General features: G+C 39.4%; 1 protein-coding gene across 14 annotated transcripts in view; it reads left to right on the forward strand.

The window, feature by feature from the left end:
- Positions 1-18072, forward strand: part of PRRC2C (proline rich coiled-coil 2C) — a 69179-nt gene that overhangs the window by 12310 nt on the left and 38797 nt on the right. For 12 of the 14 annotated variants that reach the window (XM_042818986.1, XM_042818998.1, XM_042818991.1 and 9 more), the window contains exons 2-14: positions 3888-4054; positions 5061-5238; positions 8182-8288; positions 10744-10875; positions 11795-11973; positions 12344-12423; positions 12985-13118; positions 13202-13289; positions 13551-13692; positions 14660-14734; positions 15470-16085; positions 16850-17019; positions 17645-17891. In XM_042818986.1, coding sequence (XP_042674920.1) covers positions 3940-4054; positions 5061-5238; positions 8182-8288; positions 10744-10875; positions 11795-11973; positions 12344-12423; positions 12985-13118; positions 13202-13289; positions 13551-13692; positions 14660-14734; positions 15470-16085; positions 16850-17019; positions 17645-17891 — 2263 coding nt within the window. In that variant the 5' untranslated portion in view covers positions 3888-3939. The remainder of the gene's footprint in view (positions 1-3887; positions 4055-5060; positions 5239-8181; positions 8289-10743; positions 10876-11794; positions 11974-12343; positions 12424-12984; positions 13119-13201; positions 13290-13550; positions 13693-14659; positions 14735-15469; positions 16086-16849; positions 17020-17644; positions 17892-18072) is intronic. The other 2 variants (XM_042818988.1, XM_042818990.1) reach the window with 2 other exon arrangements.

The following is an 18072-nucleotide window of genomic DNA, read 5'->3' on the forward strand; positions in this document are numbered from 1 at the left end:
TAGGGTAAGATGTTATGAAAAGTCTCTGTGGATTTGTTTCTTGTTTTCTGGTTTGAGAGGTGCTAATGTGTCCCGGTTATGAAAAAACTTTCATATCACGTTGGTTTTTTTGTTGTTTTTTTAAAGTTTCCCACTTCACAGATGGTTATTTGAGGCACTGAGAATTTCAGTTCCTAGGAAATACACAGCAGGTTTGTCTTGAATTATGTGCCTCATCTTATGTCATTGCAGCTCATCCTCTCCAGTTCAGCCAAAATACGTCTTTGGAGTGGAAGTGATGGGATGAGCTACTCTGAGTTAAATAGGGAATGTGGGAATGATGCTGCTGTGTAGTTAACATTTTTGAAACTTCCAAATTATGTAAAGTTTAGGCACGAATAGCCTGCTGTAAGTGACTGAATGCATGAAGGCTGAACTGAGGAGGATATCCTAAGCTGATTGGACTGTGTAAAAGATAAGTGTAATTAAAAAAAATAAAGCTAAGGAGGTCTTTTGCCATGTTATGCTTTTGTTGAAACAGCAACCAAAACAAACAAGAAACAAAAAAGACTTTGCTTAGAAGTTTACAAGTGGATTGTATAAAGTACAGTTGAGATGTTTTCATGCAGCCACCTGTGCTTACCTCAGCTAGAATGGATGGGATGCCTGGGAAATAGAGAGAATAGTAATCTTTCTTTCAAAACTGAGGAATGGTGTGCGTTGTGCCTCAGATATGTACAGAAACAGGTTCCTCTGGAACCCATAACAAAGAAAATGAAGTTATTTCCCATGGCAGTAGTAAGAGTTGATCTACGTTTTGCCGGGAACTTTTTACATAACTCTGTTCCCTTTTTCCAGAGATAACAAAATGTCACAACTTAGGCAAAATGCTTTTCTGTATTCGAATGGAATTTTGTGAAACTGTTTTTTTTTGTGCGTGTGTGTAATAAAACCACAAAACACTGACGTGGATGTGGTAGAAGAGAGAGAAGGAAACCAGACAACAGCTGCTGCTGAGTTATGATGCGAGATGTTTTAAACTCCTTACCATTCCACTCCTAGAAAAGTGACCTCAGAAATCTTCTCTTCCTTGTTTAATCACAGAACACTTGTCCAAAGTGGAAATAAGATCGTTCCTGATATGCAGTTTATCCTTATCAAAAACCTTACCAAATGTACAAAGATGTGAATCATCATTATTCCAAACAACTGATTTGGGGGGAATCTGAAGTGATGAGGAGAATGAGGAGCTTGGTGGAAAAGGTCTGTGTGGAGTGGGAAATTTTGCTGTTTGTTTTCTATGTTAATGTTTTAGAAATAGGGTTCTGCAGTCACAGTCCATGAGAACACATACTGCATTCAATTTGTTACTCTACTGACTGTAAATATCTCAGAGGGCAGGAGAAAATGTTCCTTAATAGTGGGTTTCAGGAAATCAGGAGTTCTGGATGTAATGATGGCTGCTTACTGTGCTGATTTCTGTACGTGTGCTTGAGGTCACTGCAGGATCTAAATAAGCCAGTGGATTGCAGTCTGAAAAAAGACTCATACAGAAATTACAGTAATAATTTTAATATGCAGGTCTTAAGGCTACAGCAAAGGTCAGTTGTGTTATTTGATAACGTTACTAAGTGTCCAAAGGGTAATCTTTGCTCCAGAGTTTGGGAGCACTGGCCCTCCTTTAATTATCCGTGGAGTAACTGTAGTCCTTAAAAATCAGTCACTGATTTGCGTAAGTTTCTTCGTAGTGCACTAAGCCCTGCCAGCTGCTGGTTTTGCTTGCACTGCTGCCTGTCCTTCTGTTTGCTGTCATGGTAATGATTTCATTCTTGGAAGTGTTTTTTTTTATGTTGCTGCTGTTCAGAGCTGTACGGCTGTTGTCGTGCTCTTGCTTTTAAAGCTTTGATTAACAGAGTTCAAACTCACCACTACCTTACTGGTATTAAAAAATATATCAATACTATGGAAAATTTAGTATCAGTTAGCGAGTCTGGTGCTTGCCAACCAAAAGCATAATTGTATGTACAAGTGTCTTATAGATGGTACTAAAGAGGGAATGATTGTGATTTTCCTGTATAAGAATGCAGTAGGTACAAGTGAAGCTGGAGTGAAAAGGCACAGAACTTGGACAGGGACATGGGCTGGAATTTTATTTCATCTGGCTTTATTATATGGCTTGGAACCAGACACTTATAACTGTAATTAGATGGCACTAGGGTGCTTATTCAGTATATGGCATGGAAGATATGCTTGTAAAGAGACAGAGGCCTTTCAAAGGGAGTGTTTGTCACCCTTCACTTAAATACCTGCTCTAAAGTCTAATTTTACCAGTATATCTTGTCTGGCAACCAGTATCAGCTTTAAATTCACTTAAATGTGAATGTATTAACTGGCCTGGTTTGAAAGAATACTGTTTGCAGTGCTTCATCTACTTCCTGCAAAGCAGATCGCTGAGGAACATGCAATTTTAAATAGTTCTATTGTTTTTCAAGTTTCTGGATGATAGGAGGATGCTGACCAGTCTAGCAAAAAACAAATCTGGGAGTTGCTTCCTCCTTGTGAGAGTGCAAAATGCATTTCATAACCACATGTGGCCCAGTATGAAGCTGAAGACTGTCCCCTTTGTAGGAGTCTGCACGTGCTCTAATGGAATAGCATTTGGCCCAAGTCCTGCTGAAGCCGAACACTACGCTAAGGCTGTTCACATCTCCATTTCTTCATCTTCTTGTTGGTGGCTTGTAAACGGAGGTAGAAGGCAGGGCAGGGTGGGAATGTTATCCTATATGAGACTTCCTTGATCTTTTGCCATTGGTTTATGTCATCATGACCAACTAAGTATTTTATTTCAGCTATTTATCTGTGCAGTCTCTTTATAGTACGCGAGTGCCTTACATGCAAATTGAGTTTCTCCTGAAGGTCTTTTGAGACTGTGAGTTTGACCATGAAGTTGGTTGATCACTGAGGAGTTTGAGCAGATTGGACAGCTCTGTCTTGCTTCTTGCTGGCTGGTCCTGGAGTGAAATGCAAGAGTATTTGAGTGCCTATAGCTTCTGGAATCAAAGTGGGAGTGTGTGAAAAATGGTTATTCTAGTGGCTGTAGTGTTGTTTATTTTTTTATTTTTTTTTTTTTTTTCCAGTAGTGTTAAAATTTAAACAGAATATTATTGTCTAGTCCATTTATGAATGCTCATTTGTGTTCCTAGCTGATGGTGAGCAGAAACTCTGGCAAGTTCCTTCTAGAACAAGAGAAATATCAGTGATAATTACTGGGTGGTTCTTCTCAAGATCTGCTACTGTAGGGGAAGAAGGGAGGAGAGAAGGCCTTCTCTAGCAGCCCCATGATTCACAGTTGCAAGAATAGCATAGCTTTTAGTTCAAAGAATTATTTGCTATATGTCTGAACATATCATATTTCTAGTTTTGATAAGCTTCAGATTTGGTTGTATTTCACTTCTCTAGCTGCTGAGTTTATGGTGGTTTTAATTGGGAAAAGCAAATTCCAGAAATACTGTGTTGCAGTTAGTGCTATCTGAGCATTTGGCTGCAGGAGGGGATGAGGTCATCGTGCTCCCCCAGTGGGAAACTGGTTGCTGATGGAAACTCTGCTTGTTTTTTTTTGTTGTTGTTGTTTGGGTTTTTTTTGGTTATAAATTGAGATTATAGACAATACTTAACATTTTCAGAGTTTGATGCTGTTCAAATGCTGACCCTCCTGATTTTATGATGGCATATTGTTTCATAACGTAAGCTGTTCCTCGGTCTACTATATTCTAATGCATCTGCAGTTTGCTTAAATGAAGTAATGCTTAATAGTATTAAATATGCTGTAAAGTTCCATTTTATGACCACTGTCTTAGGTCCTGGCTTACATTCAAGTTGATCTATTCTTCTGGTGGTGTTGTTTTCAGGCTGATTAGAGGAGTGAGCGGGCGGTACCAGACTCGATGAGTTTCCATCGACATGTCGGAAAAGTCAGGCCAGAGTACAAAAGCAAAGGATGGAAAAACCAAGTATGCAACGCTCAGTCTCTTTAATACTTACAAGGGAAAGTCACTGGAAACTCAGAAAACCACAGGTAAATTAAACTGATTTCGTTTATGTGTTTCTTTTCATCTTCACTGTTGTACAGCTAATGAGGAGGGCAGTACAATCGTTAACCACAGCAAGGCTTTTAAGCTGCTTTATATAACAGCTAACTGGAAGGATTGTGGAAAAACAGTTTTGATTCCACTTGCTGGTTACCTGTAAACTTCAAGTTCAGGGAGAAACAGCATGCAAGTAAATAACAGTTTTATGGCTGCAGTTTCCATCTGTTATCAGTGTATGACGCACCATCCCCCAGCTGTGCTTTTTGGTGTATTTCTGAAGAAAACAGCACTTATGTCACTTGAGTATATTTTGAGATCTTTAGTGTATACATTGGCTCCTTAAGTGTACTGTAATGTGATGTTCAGAGGTTGAAAATGAAATGCTTGTGATTATAGAACATACTTAGCAGAGAATCTTGTTCATCTGAACTTATAAATTGGTGGTTGAATGTCCAGTGCCGTGTGTTGGCTTCATACTGCTTTCGTAATTGTGATCTGGAGTAAACAAACTGTGTAGGAATGCTTTTGTATGAGCAGCATCTGCCAACTGGGACTGGCAGAAAAAATGAGATGATCTTGTGTGGGTATTGCTGGACCCATTAAAGCATGATAAACTTCTGAGAAGAGCAAGAAAATAATGGTTGACAACAATGTCCTAAAAGTAGCAAGGCGTCAATGTCATACCTAAAATGTCTTCTCCAACGTTCTGTGAGAGAACATTGAGCACAATGGCAGAGTGAACAGACGTGCTTTTTTGCTTCTGGAATAAGTTAACCATAGTGACTCAGTATTCAAAGCACTCAAGTTCTCCCGAATCAAGTATTTATAATTCAGTTTTTTTCATTGTTTAATTAAAAGAAAAGGGAAATTCTAGTTCTTATATTCTTAGATTTTCTTTTTTTTAACAAGCATTTTCACTGATTTGTGCAGCTTTGCAGGAACTCTGCCTGCTAATCAGCACTGCTAACTTACACTTTCTGTTCTGGCATGCAGTTGCCACACGCCATGGATTACAAAGTCTTGGAAAAGTTGCTATTTCAAGGAGGATGCCTCCCCCAGCTAACCTCCCTAGTCTCAAAGCAGAAAACAAAGGCAACGATCCCAATGTGAACATAGTGCCTAAGGACGGCACAGGATGGGCTTCAAAACAAGAACAGCACGAAGAAGAGAAGTAAGTGACCAATGAAATCAGGGTTGTTTGGCTGTAACATTTCTCTCAAGTTTTCCAAAACTTGCAGAGGATAGGAAGTGGGAAGGAACTGGTTAGGCTTAGAAGTCTTCAAGAGAGGTACTAGAGGGGAAATAGCACCTCAAAAATTAACATTATTAATTTTTGTAAGGAATAATCTTGCTGTTGGGGGAATGGGAGAGAAAGAACAGCAAGAAAAAGAAAATAAAACAACAAAAATGCCACTTAGGTTGAAGGCAGTATGTTTATAAATCTGATGTAAGAGGGCACCTGATATGGCTACCTTTTCTTTAAGTCTTGGTGGCTCCTTACATGAAATCCTGTGGTATGTTCTTGTAAAAATTGGTGTAATCACTTTAAAATCCTTACGAAGCTAAGAGAAATCCTTGAGAGCATGGCAGCTAAGTTTAATTTTAACCTGACAATTTGTGTGTATGCAAAAAACCTGTTTGATTTTAGTGTGGTTTTCCAGATGTATGTCGGGAAAAGCTTAAAAACTCTTAATTTTGTATATATTAGTTTGAATCTTCTACTTTTCCTATCTGTTCAAACTACGTGCACTTCAGTTGGTTTGATTAGTATGCCGTAAATTCCAGAGGCTTCTCATGGAAGTTTTCTGCTACAGACTTCACAATATTGTTTCATGCTGCCCAGATATGTGATACAAACAAAACAGGCGTGGGAATAGTGCTGGCTCACTGCTGCATATTGCATGCAGTTTAATTGCCTGTTCTCAGTACAAGTCATCAGCTGAGTTTGTTTCATACTTGTGAGGGACATCTGACAGCAACCTCTGAAGAAAATAGACTTAAGTGTTGTTCCAATAATACAATTAGAAAAAGTTTTAAAGCAAAATTTATTGTCATGAAAGCTTAAAATAGGATGTGCTTCACACCACAGAAGTGGAAGTGGCTTTTAAGTGTTTATTCTTTGACGTATGATTTGTTCTGGAAAAGATTTGAAATAGAGGCACTAATTTAAAGATGCAGGAAGAAGTATCAGCAGTCTCTTTGCTGGATATCGATCCATTTGCTTGGTAGAAATGCAGTTAACTGTGGTTGTGGTGAGTTAAAGGCTGCAGCTGATGCCTTCATGACTTGATGGGGCTTTGCTGCTTCTTGTGGTGATGCTGTGTTGTTAGTGTGTTTTTCTCCTGTGCAAGCAAGAGATGACTGAAGATTTTCTTCCCCTTTGTGCTGTTACTTTATTTTGTCCCATATACTTCCCTACATCTAGATGTCAATTTTAACATCTCTGTGAAAAACTTGGACTTCAAGGGTTCACTTTAATGTTTAGCTTTTATCTTAGGTTAGTGAAACTGCAAATCTACAATATTCTGCCCAGTGTTTTGTATGGTAGTTCCTGTGCCCCAGAGGTCATTTCCATTTGATCTAGTTAAATTGGGTGTTGAGCTCAGTGGCTTTAATAAAAACACACTTCCATCTGCACCATTCCATTGCCTGCTACATCTGCTAGAAGTATGTTCCAGTAGTTGATTGTGTTTCTAACTAAATAGCTGTCCCTCATCTTCAACTGCTATAATTCCCCAATTTTCAATGTTTTTATAAATGTTTAAATGTTTACTTCAAGTATAAATCCTTTTTTTTTTTTTTTTTTTTTTTTTTTTCTCCTATTGTATCACTGCTTTGGAGTTCACAGGAATTGCTTCCTGTGTTTACTTCATTGCTATTCCAAATTGTCACTGGATGGCCAGTTAGGCAAGTGACAGTAGTTGCATTTGCCTGTTCAGTATAGAAGTCTATGTCAGTCAGTGTATGCTTCTGCAAGTACAATGAAATACATTTATTTTTTTTAATGATAGAATGCCCCAAGTTGTTTTGTCCTTCCTGATGTTGGCATCTGCCATTCTGTCCTTATCTAGCACATATTCCTGCTAGCAGTGGCACTGTATAGTGCTTTGGGCTGACCACTGCATGATTACTCAGATTATTTGAAGCATTTACACTTGTTTTTTGAAACGTTATGCAGTGCAATTTAGCTGCTGTTTAAGAGGCTAAGTGTGTAACGTTTGTAGAGAGAACTACAGAATCTGTTGTTTTCAGAGAAGGCTGTTTGTGGATGGCAGGTTGCTGTTATCCTTTATAGGAAGCAAAATAATCCTCAAGGTCTGTGGTGCAAACTTAAAAATAAATAAATAAAAATTCCAGCCTGTTTTTCACTGGTTCTCTTCACTGGGTTAATAAAGTGGTTCCAGACTGTTAGACTTCCCCTCTGGAGGAAAAAAAAAAAAAAAAGATGCTAGGGAGCTGGAGGTCTTGCAGACTCTGATGCTTTGGAGTCTTCAGTTATGTATATATGCAGGTTTCAGAAATGTCTAGATTAAAAATATCTTCCCTTAGAATGCAGTCACTTTTTAGATTGGACGGAATGACAGAATTATTTTAAATGTCTCAGACTGTGTTTGATCTTCATAAAGGTAAATTTCCCCATTCTGATTCCTGGTGCCCATAAATTTTTTCATGGTTTCTCAGGCCTTATCAGTTCCTGTATGTAGTAATTTCTGACATACGTACTTGTCTTTCCCCCCATTCATGGTGATCTTAAAGTGCTTTTTATACCCAGCCCAGGAGCATTACTCGGAATTATTCCCTTCCATGGTTGTAAATTGGTTTCAGATGGTCTGATAAGCTGCTTAGAAAGTTATAATTCTATTCACGATTGACTGCATTTTCTGCCCCTTCGTTTTCATTCATTCCTCTCCACTTTGAGAAATCTTTCGAAAGAATTAGCTAATTTATTCCAATTTTAACGTTACTGTAACAGCTCCTTTTATGTAAGAAAATGCTTTTTTTTTGCAGAGGAGTTATTGGCTCTTTAGCTGCATAGTTATCTCCTCTCATTCACTTGTTTGCAGTAGTAATCCTGACAGTCTTGCATTCATGAGTGCTTTCCCTCTAACTCCAGACAGCCAGAGGTGCCGCAGACGCAGCCAAAACCTGCTGTTCCTGCTCCTCCAGAAGCAGCTCCTGTTGCCAAATCGTGGGCCAACACCAAGCCAGGTGGGCAAGATGGTAAGTGATTTTAAAGGTGCAGAGGTTTTTGACCAGCCTAGCGGGCTGGGAATGCTGCTTCTCACAGCATTCAGACCCAGCAGCCTTTTGAGTCCTGAGCGGGACAGCGGGGACTAAGAATGCTGTGGAAGCAGCTTTTGTAGCCTGTAAGAGTGGTAGTCCTGTCTGACTGCCTTTTGAAGGACCTGCATAGCCTTTCTTTTTTTTTTTTCTTTTTTTTTAATTGCCACAGAAATAATGATCAGAGCATAAGGTCTTGAACGTGGCTGTTCTAGAGAGAGGAAAATCTCAGCCACTTACTGTAACAGCTACAATTTTTTGTGTAAGAACCATAAACAGTTAGTGGTCAATTTGGTCCTGAGTTGGGATCATTTTATGCAGAGTGCGTGTGGTCTCATTTCTGTTTCAATGTGTCATTTCTGTTTCAATGTGTCAATTACCACAATACTTTCCCCTTTATTTTATAGATGATTTTGTTTTCAAAATGGTAATGTTCAAGTAAGTTTTGGGTTTTTTTGCTCAGGAGAAGCATTGAGGGTGTATTTGGTTGTTTGTTTTACATAATTGTTCTCAGTCCTTACACACAATTTCCATTGTGGATCTCAGGTTGAGTGTTTTCATGACAGGTGTGAGATCAAATTGAATCTTCAGCAGAGCTTAAAAATTGTTTGCAGAGTTAGAGATTACTTAAAATTTCCATGTTGCCATTATGGAAAATAGCATATGATGTGTTTTATTCCTTAAATTGAAGACTTGCAAGCTTTCTGTGACTGAAAAAAGAGAATTTTGGCTTCGTTGCTGGAAAAAGTCAGCTCTCTGCAGATATCTCAGAATAGTAAAATGGAAATTATATGGAGGTAGCTTATAAGACTGTATTTGGAGTTTGTTAACATCACATATCTAATGACTTTGCCATTTCTTGCTGCAAGTGTTAGAAATGGCAATTCTATATCCTACATTTCTTGCTCTTCTGTGTAGTGCTCAGTGCTTCCTTCATTCTCAGATATAGAAACTCTTTTCCATAAAGCTCTTGCAGGAGTGTTGTATAATAAGAGATTTTTTTTTTTTTTTTTAAAAAAAAAGGAATTAACACTGGAATGCAGATCATTTTGCATCAACCTTTCTGCATAAGCTGATTAGATCATCTCTGATGTGACACAGGATGATTCAGCTCAATGGTTTCAGAATGCATTTAGCTAATTATTTTATGGTTACCATGGCAGCTTGTGTGCCAAACCCAGATGGCATCCTCATTTCATTCAATTAATGCAGTAGTGGGTTTGCTGTTTCCAGAAGAAATACAGAATGTGAACCGGCTTCAGCTGCTTGCTATCATCCTTAGTTTGAAGCTTGGGATACACCTGTTGTGTTCATACTTTCCCGATCTGCAGTTGGCTGGTGGAACTTGTACTTCTTCCAGATGCCCTGTATATGTTCCAGCAGTCATTCAGCCAGCTGCCTCTTGCTCCTTGAATAAGACGTCAGCTGAGTGAGGAGAAACTAAGTCCTGTCCTGATGCTATTGATAACCATGCAGGGAAAAAAAAAACAACTGCCAAACCTGATGGGGAATGTGTATTTCTTTGGCTCACCCATTGGTTAGGAGTTGGGAGTTAATAACCACCATATTACATTTGAAATCTTCAGCAACTGAAGATGGGTCTGTTTCAGGCTGATAGCTTAGGTGCTGTTAAGCTGATAATTGAGGATACTATTGTTCTGCAACTGAAACATTGTTGCTGCGTAAGCTTGAGCAGAGAACATGTTTCAAGATTCATGAAACTTTTACCTCCTTCCGGGTCTCCAAAATGGTTCTCTGGCCTGGCAGGCCATTTGCTTAGTGTGGCTGTGGTTTTCAGTCGCCTTAAACTGCTGGATGTGGCTGCTTGTGAGCATGAAATATCTAATGCCCAGTAACAAAAAACAAATTAACATGACCTGTAGTAGGTGAAGTTGGAAGATTGAAAGCTTTTAAGCTGATCTGTGGGCACAGAGGTAATTGTTGTGGTGTTTGTTGTCATCAAGTTACAAAGAAAGTGAAAAGAGAGGAGTTTATCCTGTGCTTAACATTTAACCCTTAAAAAAGAAAAAAGCAAAACAAGATCCCTGTCTTTCATGCTGTATTCTTACTGCTATGATCCATGGCTCTTTCATGGATCAGAGATGATAGAAGTTTTTAGCTTGCTGGCTTAAAAAAACAGAAAGTATGTAATTGAGGCTGGGGTTTTTTTGAACTGCTTTTTTTTGTTTTGTTTACCTTGTAGTCCATGTAGCCATTCAGCAGCTTTACTAATAAATATAAACATTTTATGAGGTTTGCTCTTGGTTTGCAAATTCTATTGCCATTAAATTAATGACTTTATGCTTCATTTTTAAGGATGATCAGGCTTATAGGAGCACTTTCTGAACTGCTTTGATTACAGAAGATTTATGACTGTGAATATCTTATTTTGTAGGTCCAGCTCTTCCAATAAATAGTTATTTCCAGCAAGAGTTTCCCAGTCTGCCGGCAGCTGGGGATCAAGAAAAGTCAGGCAAAGAGAAAGATGCATCTGAAGACGGCCATGGACCCAGCTTGAGGCCACAAAGTAAGTATATGGTAGAACTTTTAGTGAAATTGCACGAAGTTGTGTGGAATGCATATTTGCTCCCATACAAAATAGGTGTATTAATACTACTTTAAGGATTCACTTCTGCAATAAATAAACACCTACAAACAGTCGTCCTACCTGAAAATCTTGTAACTTCTTCTCTGTTATATGGTTTTGTTGTGTAAGAATTTGTTATAAAGATTTTTGTGTTTGGTTCCTTTTCTGCTATATTTGTTCCTGGTGTGGAAAACAGGTATTTAATTGTATCCTACAGCTCACTTCATATTTGCTCAGGCTGGTGCTCTGAGGAGCGTTTGTTGCACATTATTGGTGTTTTCTTCCACCTGCTAGATGCCATGACAACTAGAATGTATATTCAAGAACTATCCTTATAACCGATGAAATACAACCCTCATCATTTCTATTCCATCCTTTATCAGAGATGCAAGCCAGTATCTGAATACTTCTTTACTTTGGAATGTAACACACAGATATGTCGTTATGAGCTGCTTGAGAAGTCTGTGATACTGCTCGTAGAAAGAAGTTTGATCTTTCCATTGGCAGCATCTGTGTGTCAAATCAGCAGTAGCTCACTTAAAGCTGTTTTCTATCTTGTACTGTGATCAGCATCTTTCCTGAATAGCATGGTGTTTTAGAAGGTAGAGAAAAGCAGCTAGAGCTGTCTATAAATTTAACTCTTACCCTTTGGGATCACAGCTGGATGTAGAGCTGAAGAGGATTAGAAAACAACCTCTATTTTCTTAGTAGCGAATGTCCATCTGCACAGATAGCTGTGTCACTGGAAACCTCCTAGGAAGATCTAGTGCGATCTTCTTTTCTTCTACTGGCTCTGCCTGTGTAGATGCTGCTAGTTGGAGAGAAAATAGTAGTAACAATTCACCCAATTCTCCAACAGATCAAGAAGCTAAGGCTCTTGGACAGGAAGATGGCAATGCTACTCCAGCAGAACAAAGTGATGGCCAGAAGGCAGCAGAGAAGAGGGATGCACGCTTACCACAGATCCCACAGCCCAAGATGAATGGCCAGCAGCAGCCGCCCATCTCGTCTCAGTACAGGGCAATGATGCCGCCTTACGTGAGTAGTGGTTACACAGAGTTGTAAGCAGCAGGGATTGGTTATTGGCTACTGTGATTCCCTTATGCCTTTTTTATCCTCCCTCCATGGAATGCTTAGTAGTTTAGTAAGAAGCGTAGGATCACAACAAGCTCCTCAAAGGATGTGGCTCCATGTTGTCACTCCTGTGCTAAGTTTCAGTGTGTCACATGTTGCTGAGTACAGAGGTGATCGTTCCACCTTTGTGGCCTGATGGTCACACAGACCATCATTAGAGCAGACTGTTTTGAGTAAAGAGCCTTGCTTTAATTCCATTATGATTCCACTGTTCTGAGTATGTCTGATATAGTGATATTTTTAACAAATGGCTTCTGTTTTAAACTTTCCTTAGATGTTTAATCAGTATCCTAGAATGGCATATCCTCCTTCCATACAAGGCCCAACAAGGTTTCCGACTTCTGAGCCTAGTAGGTAAGATACAGGTGTTCTTGTTCTGTGATTATGAACTCTGCATCCGCCTGTAAAGGGGAAAAATTAAAAAGAAAAAAAGAACATTGCACTGATTGTCTTGATTACAACCATGTGCTGTCACTGGTTAGTCTTATAACTTCGGCTTGTGTGGAGTAGTTATATAGTGGCTGTACAGTGTTTGACATCTCAGCTGCAAAACTAGGAGAATCTTGCATGTTATGGGGCTTTTTAATGGGAAAAGCAGGAGAAAGGGACACCTGTATAATTCTGAGCAGCACTTTATCTGTAAAAAGGCTGTTGCTCCAATGTCACAATGAAAGTAGTTAATTTCTGGTCACATCTGTGCTGCTCTTCAATTACAGTAGAACTCTAATCCTTTTTAAAAATAATTTTCCTTTGTGGTGGTGTGGCAGTAATTATTTGAACTGTGATGGTCTCGTGTGTGATGTATAACATTTGTACTGACGTGAGGAAGCAGCACGTGTCATGCAACTTGAGCTTCTGTTTAGTCATTTTGCTGAAAAAAAAATAGTGATGGTGGCCATTGTTTCTCTTTTGTAGGGGGCCAAGGGGAAGAGGACCTCCTTCGTGGTGTTCAGAGCCGATTGAGCGCCCATCCATTCTTAGTGCTAGTGAACTTAAAGAACTTGATAAATTTGATAACTTAGATGCTGAGGCTGATGAAGGCTGGGCAGGTAAGAACCTCGGATTAATGATTTCTTTTCTTTGTACATTTAATTTTTCTGAAGGATTAATTGAATATTTGCTTGTGTGTCAGGTGCTCAGAGTGAAGTGGATTACACTGAGCAGTTGAATTTCAGTGATGATGATGAGCAAGGAAGTAGTCAAAAAGAGAAGGAAAGTGGGTGAGTTGGAGCTGCTGGTTGTGTGTGAATGCTACACAGCTAGCTTAGCTTTTGGGAAACTTGAATGAAGTATGTGTGTGAAGTACTTCAGTATTTAAATACTGCGTTAAACCCTGTAACTGTCTGCAGCCTGTGAGTCATGAAATACAAGTGATTTTTCTTGTGAGAATCTTTCACTCTTGCTTAGAGATTTTGAGGATAGAAGATAAATCAACAAAGAGCTGTATGGAATACTCCTACTTTTCTCATCTTTTTGCACAGTGACGAACAAACGCCATCAAAAGATTCTCAGAGCCCTGATGCCCAGAAAGAAGCAGAAGAACAGACTAATGCTAAGTCTGCCACCCAGGCTTCTGCAGCAGCAACCAAAGGATCTTATGGCAAAAGTTCTCAGCTTGATCAGGTTTGTGTTTTTTTCTCTTTAGCTCTTCTGGCAAGAGTCTTGTCAGGGGAGATCCCACTCTGCTTCTTCTGAAGCTTCAGGTGGATTAGGGGTTATGAACATAAGTAAAAGCATTATCTACTGCTTATCTGAGCAGTAATAAGTGACGGGGTGATGCTTAGCTTCTGTTCCCAAATAAAAATGTCTTTTTCTAGTGTGTTCTAATCCACAGTTGTGAGAGAGGAGAACTCTTATGTCGCTTACTGTTACTCAATTGACAGGTTTTAACTGAATTATTTTGTCTGTCCATTGCTGTAACAGTGAATAAAACCATTCTGGTGTCCGTCATTTTTTGTAGAGGCGCAGAGAAATAGTGCCATGTTGACTCACACACTCTCCTTGTTTTCTTTTTTTTTTTTTTTTTGTAAATCATGACCTGGTTTTCTTCAGTACAGCTTTGCAGTAGCATGTCAACTTGTTTCTTCTCAGGTAGATAGATTTCTGTCTAGATGTCGTGGAATGCATCAGTTCAGCCATTTTGGTTTTTGGATTATCCTGCAGTAGAAAGGCAGCCATCTCAGCTTATGCCTGCTTCAGCTTGCTGGGGTATTTTTTCCCTATGAAAAGCTGGCGTTGGCGTTGAGTGGAAATTTCCTGTCACCAGTAACAATGAAGATGGGGGATCCCGAATTTGTTTTTCTTGCTCTTTTTCTCTGTAGACAGATTGTGTCATTTTCCAAGGTTTGATGCTGTACTGAATCTGAAGAAAAACATTACAGTAAACTAAATGCAAAGTTTGGATGCTTTTTAAGTAATTGTTCAGCTGTAATGAAGATGTTCTTGCCCTCTTTGCGTGCTAATCTGTATCCTATGCAATGTAGTTCACTAGATATAGTATTTTAATGTCGTAGGAAAAAGTACACCTAAAAATAACCAGCCTTGCTCCTGTTACAAGCTATTTACCCTGGTATTGTGCTTGATCCAATAGGATCGGGGTCCAGCACAGCCCTCTATACATGAAAGAGGTGGTCCTCCTCTTCATCCCAAGTCTATTCTACCACCGGTAAGAAAGATCAGAATTGTCCGTATTTTCTTGAGTTAAATTCCTTAATGCTGTGATGGAGGGAATTAAACTTGGAAAAGTAACAATGCTTCACATAGGGTTAGCCTTTTTCTGTAACAGTGTGATTGTAGTACCTGGGGCTGATGAGAGGGAGACCTCAACATAGCCACGCTGCTAATTGATTGTGTAAATTGTGTAAGTCTTGAAAGTGGCTTTGTGAAATGCATGTGAACTTCAAGAGCTTTTGATAATCTAGCCTTACCTGGGACTAGAGAGGGGAAGGACATGAGAAAGGTGTTTAAGGGCTGAGTGTGGCTTAATGTTGGCTGCATGCCCAGGTAGACAGGGAAATGAAGTTCTGAGTGAAATGTGTAGGTAGTAGCTGCTTAACAATTTTCAGCAGTGCTCATTAAAATCTTGATGATCCTAAGATAATCTTGAGTTTCTTGGTCTACTTGGACTTTTCGTCTGAGATCTGTCAGAGCAAACTGTAACCAAATCTAAAAGGTGTTTGTCACTTCGCATTAGCAGCAGTAAGAAGTGACACGAGCTCAACTGAATCTTTACTTCTACTTTGACTTAAGGTTGCATGGAAGGTGTCTTTCAAGCCTTACTTTGTAAAAATGCCATCCAAATACATCAGTAGGCAGACAGTTAAAATGTTGTATTTCAACTAGTTTGTTTTATGTAATCATGCCATTGCTGACTCACTGATTTTAATCTACATTACTACAGCATCCTCCTCCTCCTGATCGCCAGCTAGGACCTGGAAGGCAGGGACCCTTTCCTCCTAAACCAGTACCAGATGAAGATGAAATCTGGAAACAGAGGAGAAGACAGCAGTCAGAGATATCTGCTGCGGTTGAGCGAGCCCGTAAGCGCCGCGAAGAGGAAGAAAGAAGAATGGAAGAACAAAGAAAAGCAGCTTGTGCAGAAAAGCTGAAACGGTTAAATGAGAAATTTGGCTGTATGACAAAACCCTCCCGTGAAGACCCTCTGAAAGAGAGAGAGAGGGAGAGGGAAAGGGAAAGGGAGAGAGAAAGGGAAAGGGAGAGGGAGAGGGAACGGGAGAGAGAGCGGGAGAGAGAAAAGGAGAGGGAGAGGGAAAGGGAAAAAGAAAAGGAGAGGGAGCGGGAAAGGGAAAAAGAAGAAAAAGAAAAACTGGAGAAAGCAAAAGAACAAGAAAGGGAAAAAGAGAAAGAAAATGAGAGAGAGAAGGAAGAAAAAGAGAAGGAGAAGGAGAAAGAAGAGGAGAAACCAGTACATGAAGCTCCTGAGCCTGTAGAACCTGTGGTAACGCCTGTGGTAGAAAAACAAGAAAGTGAAAGCAGGAATAACAAGGAAGAAAAAGGTATGCTTACGTGCAAGTAGGAGTTGTCTCTCTTGCAGCTGAGCCACAGAGCGTAGTAGTAATCTAGCAGTCTAATTGCCATACCTGATTAACTCTGCATCTAGATCATGTGTTTCCCCAGCACACTACAGCTGCTGACTCTGTCATTTGAGCTAGACCTGTCTGGCCAACTCATCAAAGTGTTAAAGGAAATATTGAGTTCTGTAACTTAAGCAGAACATGAAAGAATACAGAAAAAGTACAAGGCTTTTTTTCTTGCTATAAGAGAGTCAGTGATTCATATTGTCAAAAAACAATTAAATTATTTCAGCTATTCTGTATTTTAAGCAAGCCTAGAGAAGTAGACACAGAGCACATGTTTATACTTAATGCATTTTTTTGTAGTAGAGCTTGAGTGCCTCTGATAGACTATTCTTTATACCTTGGTGTCATCCCTTAAGTGAGTACAAATGATTGTAAAACTGAACTTTGGTTCATAAAGAAATTTATTAAAATTTAAAACAGTAGTGCTTCTTAAATCGCACAATAGTTGCAGCATGAACTGAGCAACCATTTATGGTTATTTGAGTTTAAAGGGAACTCTGGGAAATAATGTTTTGAAATTCTATTCTTTTAGTCTGTGTGTGTTCTGGAAACTAGAACTGTGAGGTTAGAGAAAGCAAGCTTGTTTTCATTTTAGAAAGATATCTCTTATCTGACACTCTGGTTAATGTGAAATTACTAGCTTTAAAATACACTCTTTTCTCCTGCATTTGTTTTTTCAGAAGATCAAGCAGTCTTTACCCGACAAGACAGTGGTCGGAATGAAAAAGAGATTTCACAGGTGACTCATGAGAGCGAACCAGAATCAGGATCTCAACCTCGTCCTGCTGTTTCCTCAGGCTATTCTAAACAGTTCCAGAAATCATTACCACCGAGATTTCAGAGGCAGCAGGTAACCAACTTGTTTGCTAAAAGGAAGAATAACGCAATGTCTTCTGCTTCATTCTGAGTAAGAATGTGACTATTTAGGGGCGGGGGAAATCTAAGTTATTGGTTTCCAGCTTCTGTAATATTGTATTGGCTGAATTGGTTTTGTAGGGAGCACCTCCCATCACTTGCAAAGTACACAAGTGAGCAGAAGACAAGAGAGGCTTCTAAAACTGGCTGCTTTTGGCATCAGTTACCAGAAGTAGAGCATTACCCTGTGGATACTTGTGCAATCAGAGAGATCTGACGATCATTCTTTCTTCAGCTTTACGTTAAAGGCTGTGGCACTCGCAAATGTATTCTGCATTCAGTTTCTATGGTCTGAAGAGCACTGGTCACAGCATAAACAAAGTATAGATTGTTCTGTATCTCAGCTGAACACTAGCAAAACTATAGCTATTTTAAATTGTACAGTCTTCTCCCATCTCCTCCCCCTTTTCTCCTCGTTTATTCTGGTTTGTTTGTGATGAATTTTCAAAATGTTTAGTATCCCAGAGGTGATTGCAATCCTTGTTTCCAAGGGTTATTTTAATTCTGCTCATGTCTTCATCTTAATGTAAAGTCCTATAATGCTATTTTCTATTATTCAGGAGCAAATGAAACAGCAGCAGTGGCAGCAACAGCAACAAGGTGTAATTCCACAGTCTGCTCCCTCACAGCCTTCTAGTGGCCCTGTCCCTCCTCCCCAGCATAGACCTCTTTACCAACCAATGCAACCACATCCACAGCATTTGGCTTCAATGGGTTTTGATCCACGGTGGCTTATGATGCAGTCTTACATGGACCCACGAATGATGTCAGGAAGGCCTGCAATGGATATGCCTCCTATTCATCCAGGTAAAATCTGGCAACTCTTCTGACTGTCGAACTTTCTTGGGCTTGAAATAGATGTCTTTTCTTAACCACATTATATATAGCAAATGAGCTTTTTTTATTATTTTTTATTTTTTTGAAAGATAAGTATCATTTGAGACTAAGTATGTTGGAATGCTTTTGTTAGGTAGAGACAGTCATGCAT

This window comes from Centrocercus urophasianus, unplaced genomic scaffold, assembly GCF_019232065.1.
Source record: "Centrocercus urophasianus isolate 14NV4802_14NV808 unplaced genomic scaffold, USGS_Curo_1.0 seq_18, whole genome shotgun sequence".
Classification (NCBI taxonomy): domain Eukaryota; kingdom Metazoa; phylum Chordata; class Aves; order Galliformes; family Phasianidae; genus Centrocercus; species Centrocercus urophasianus.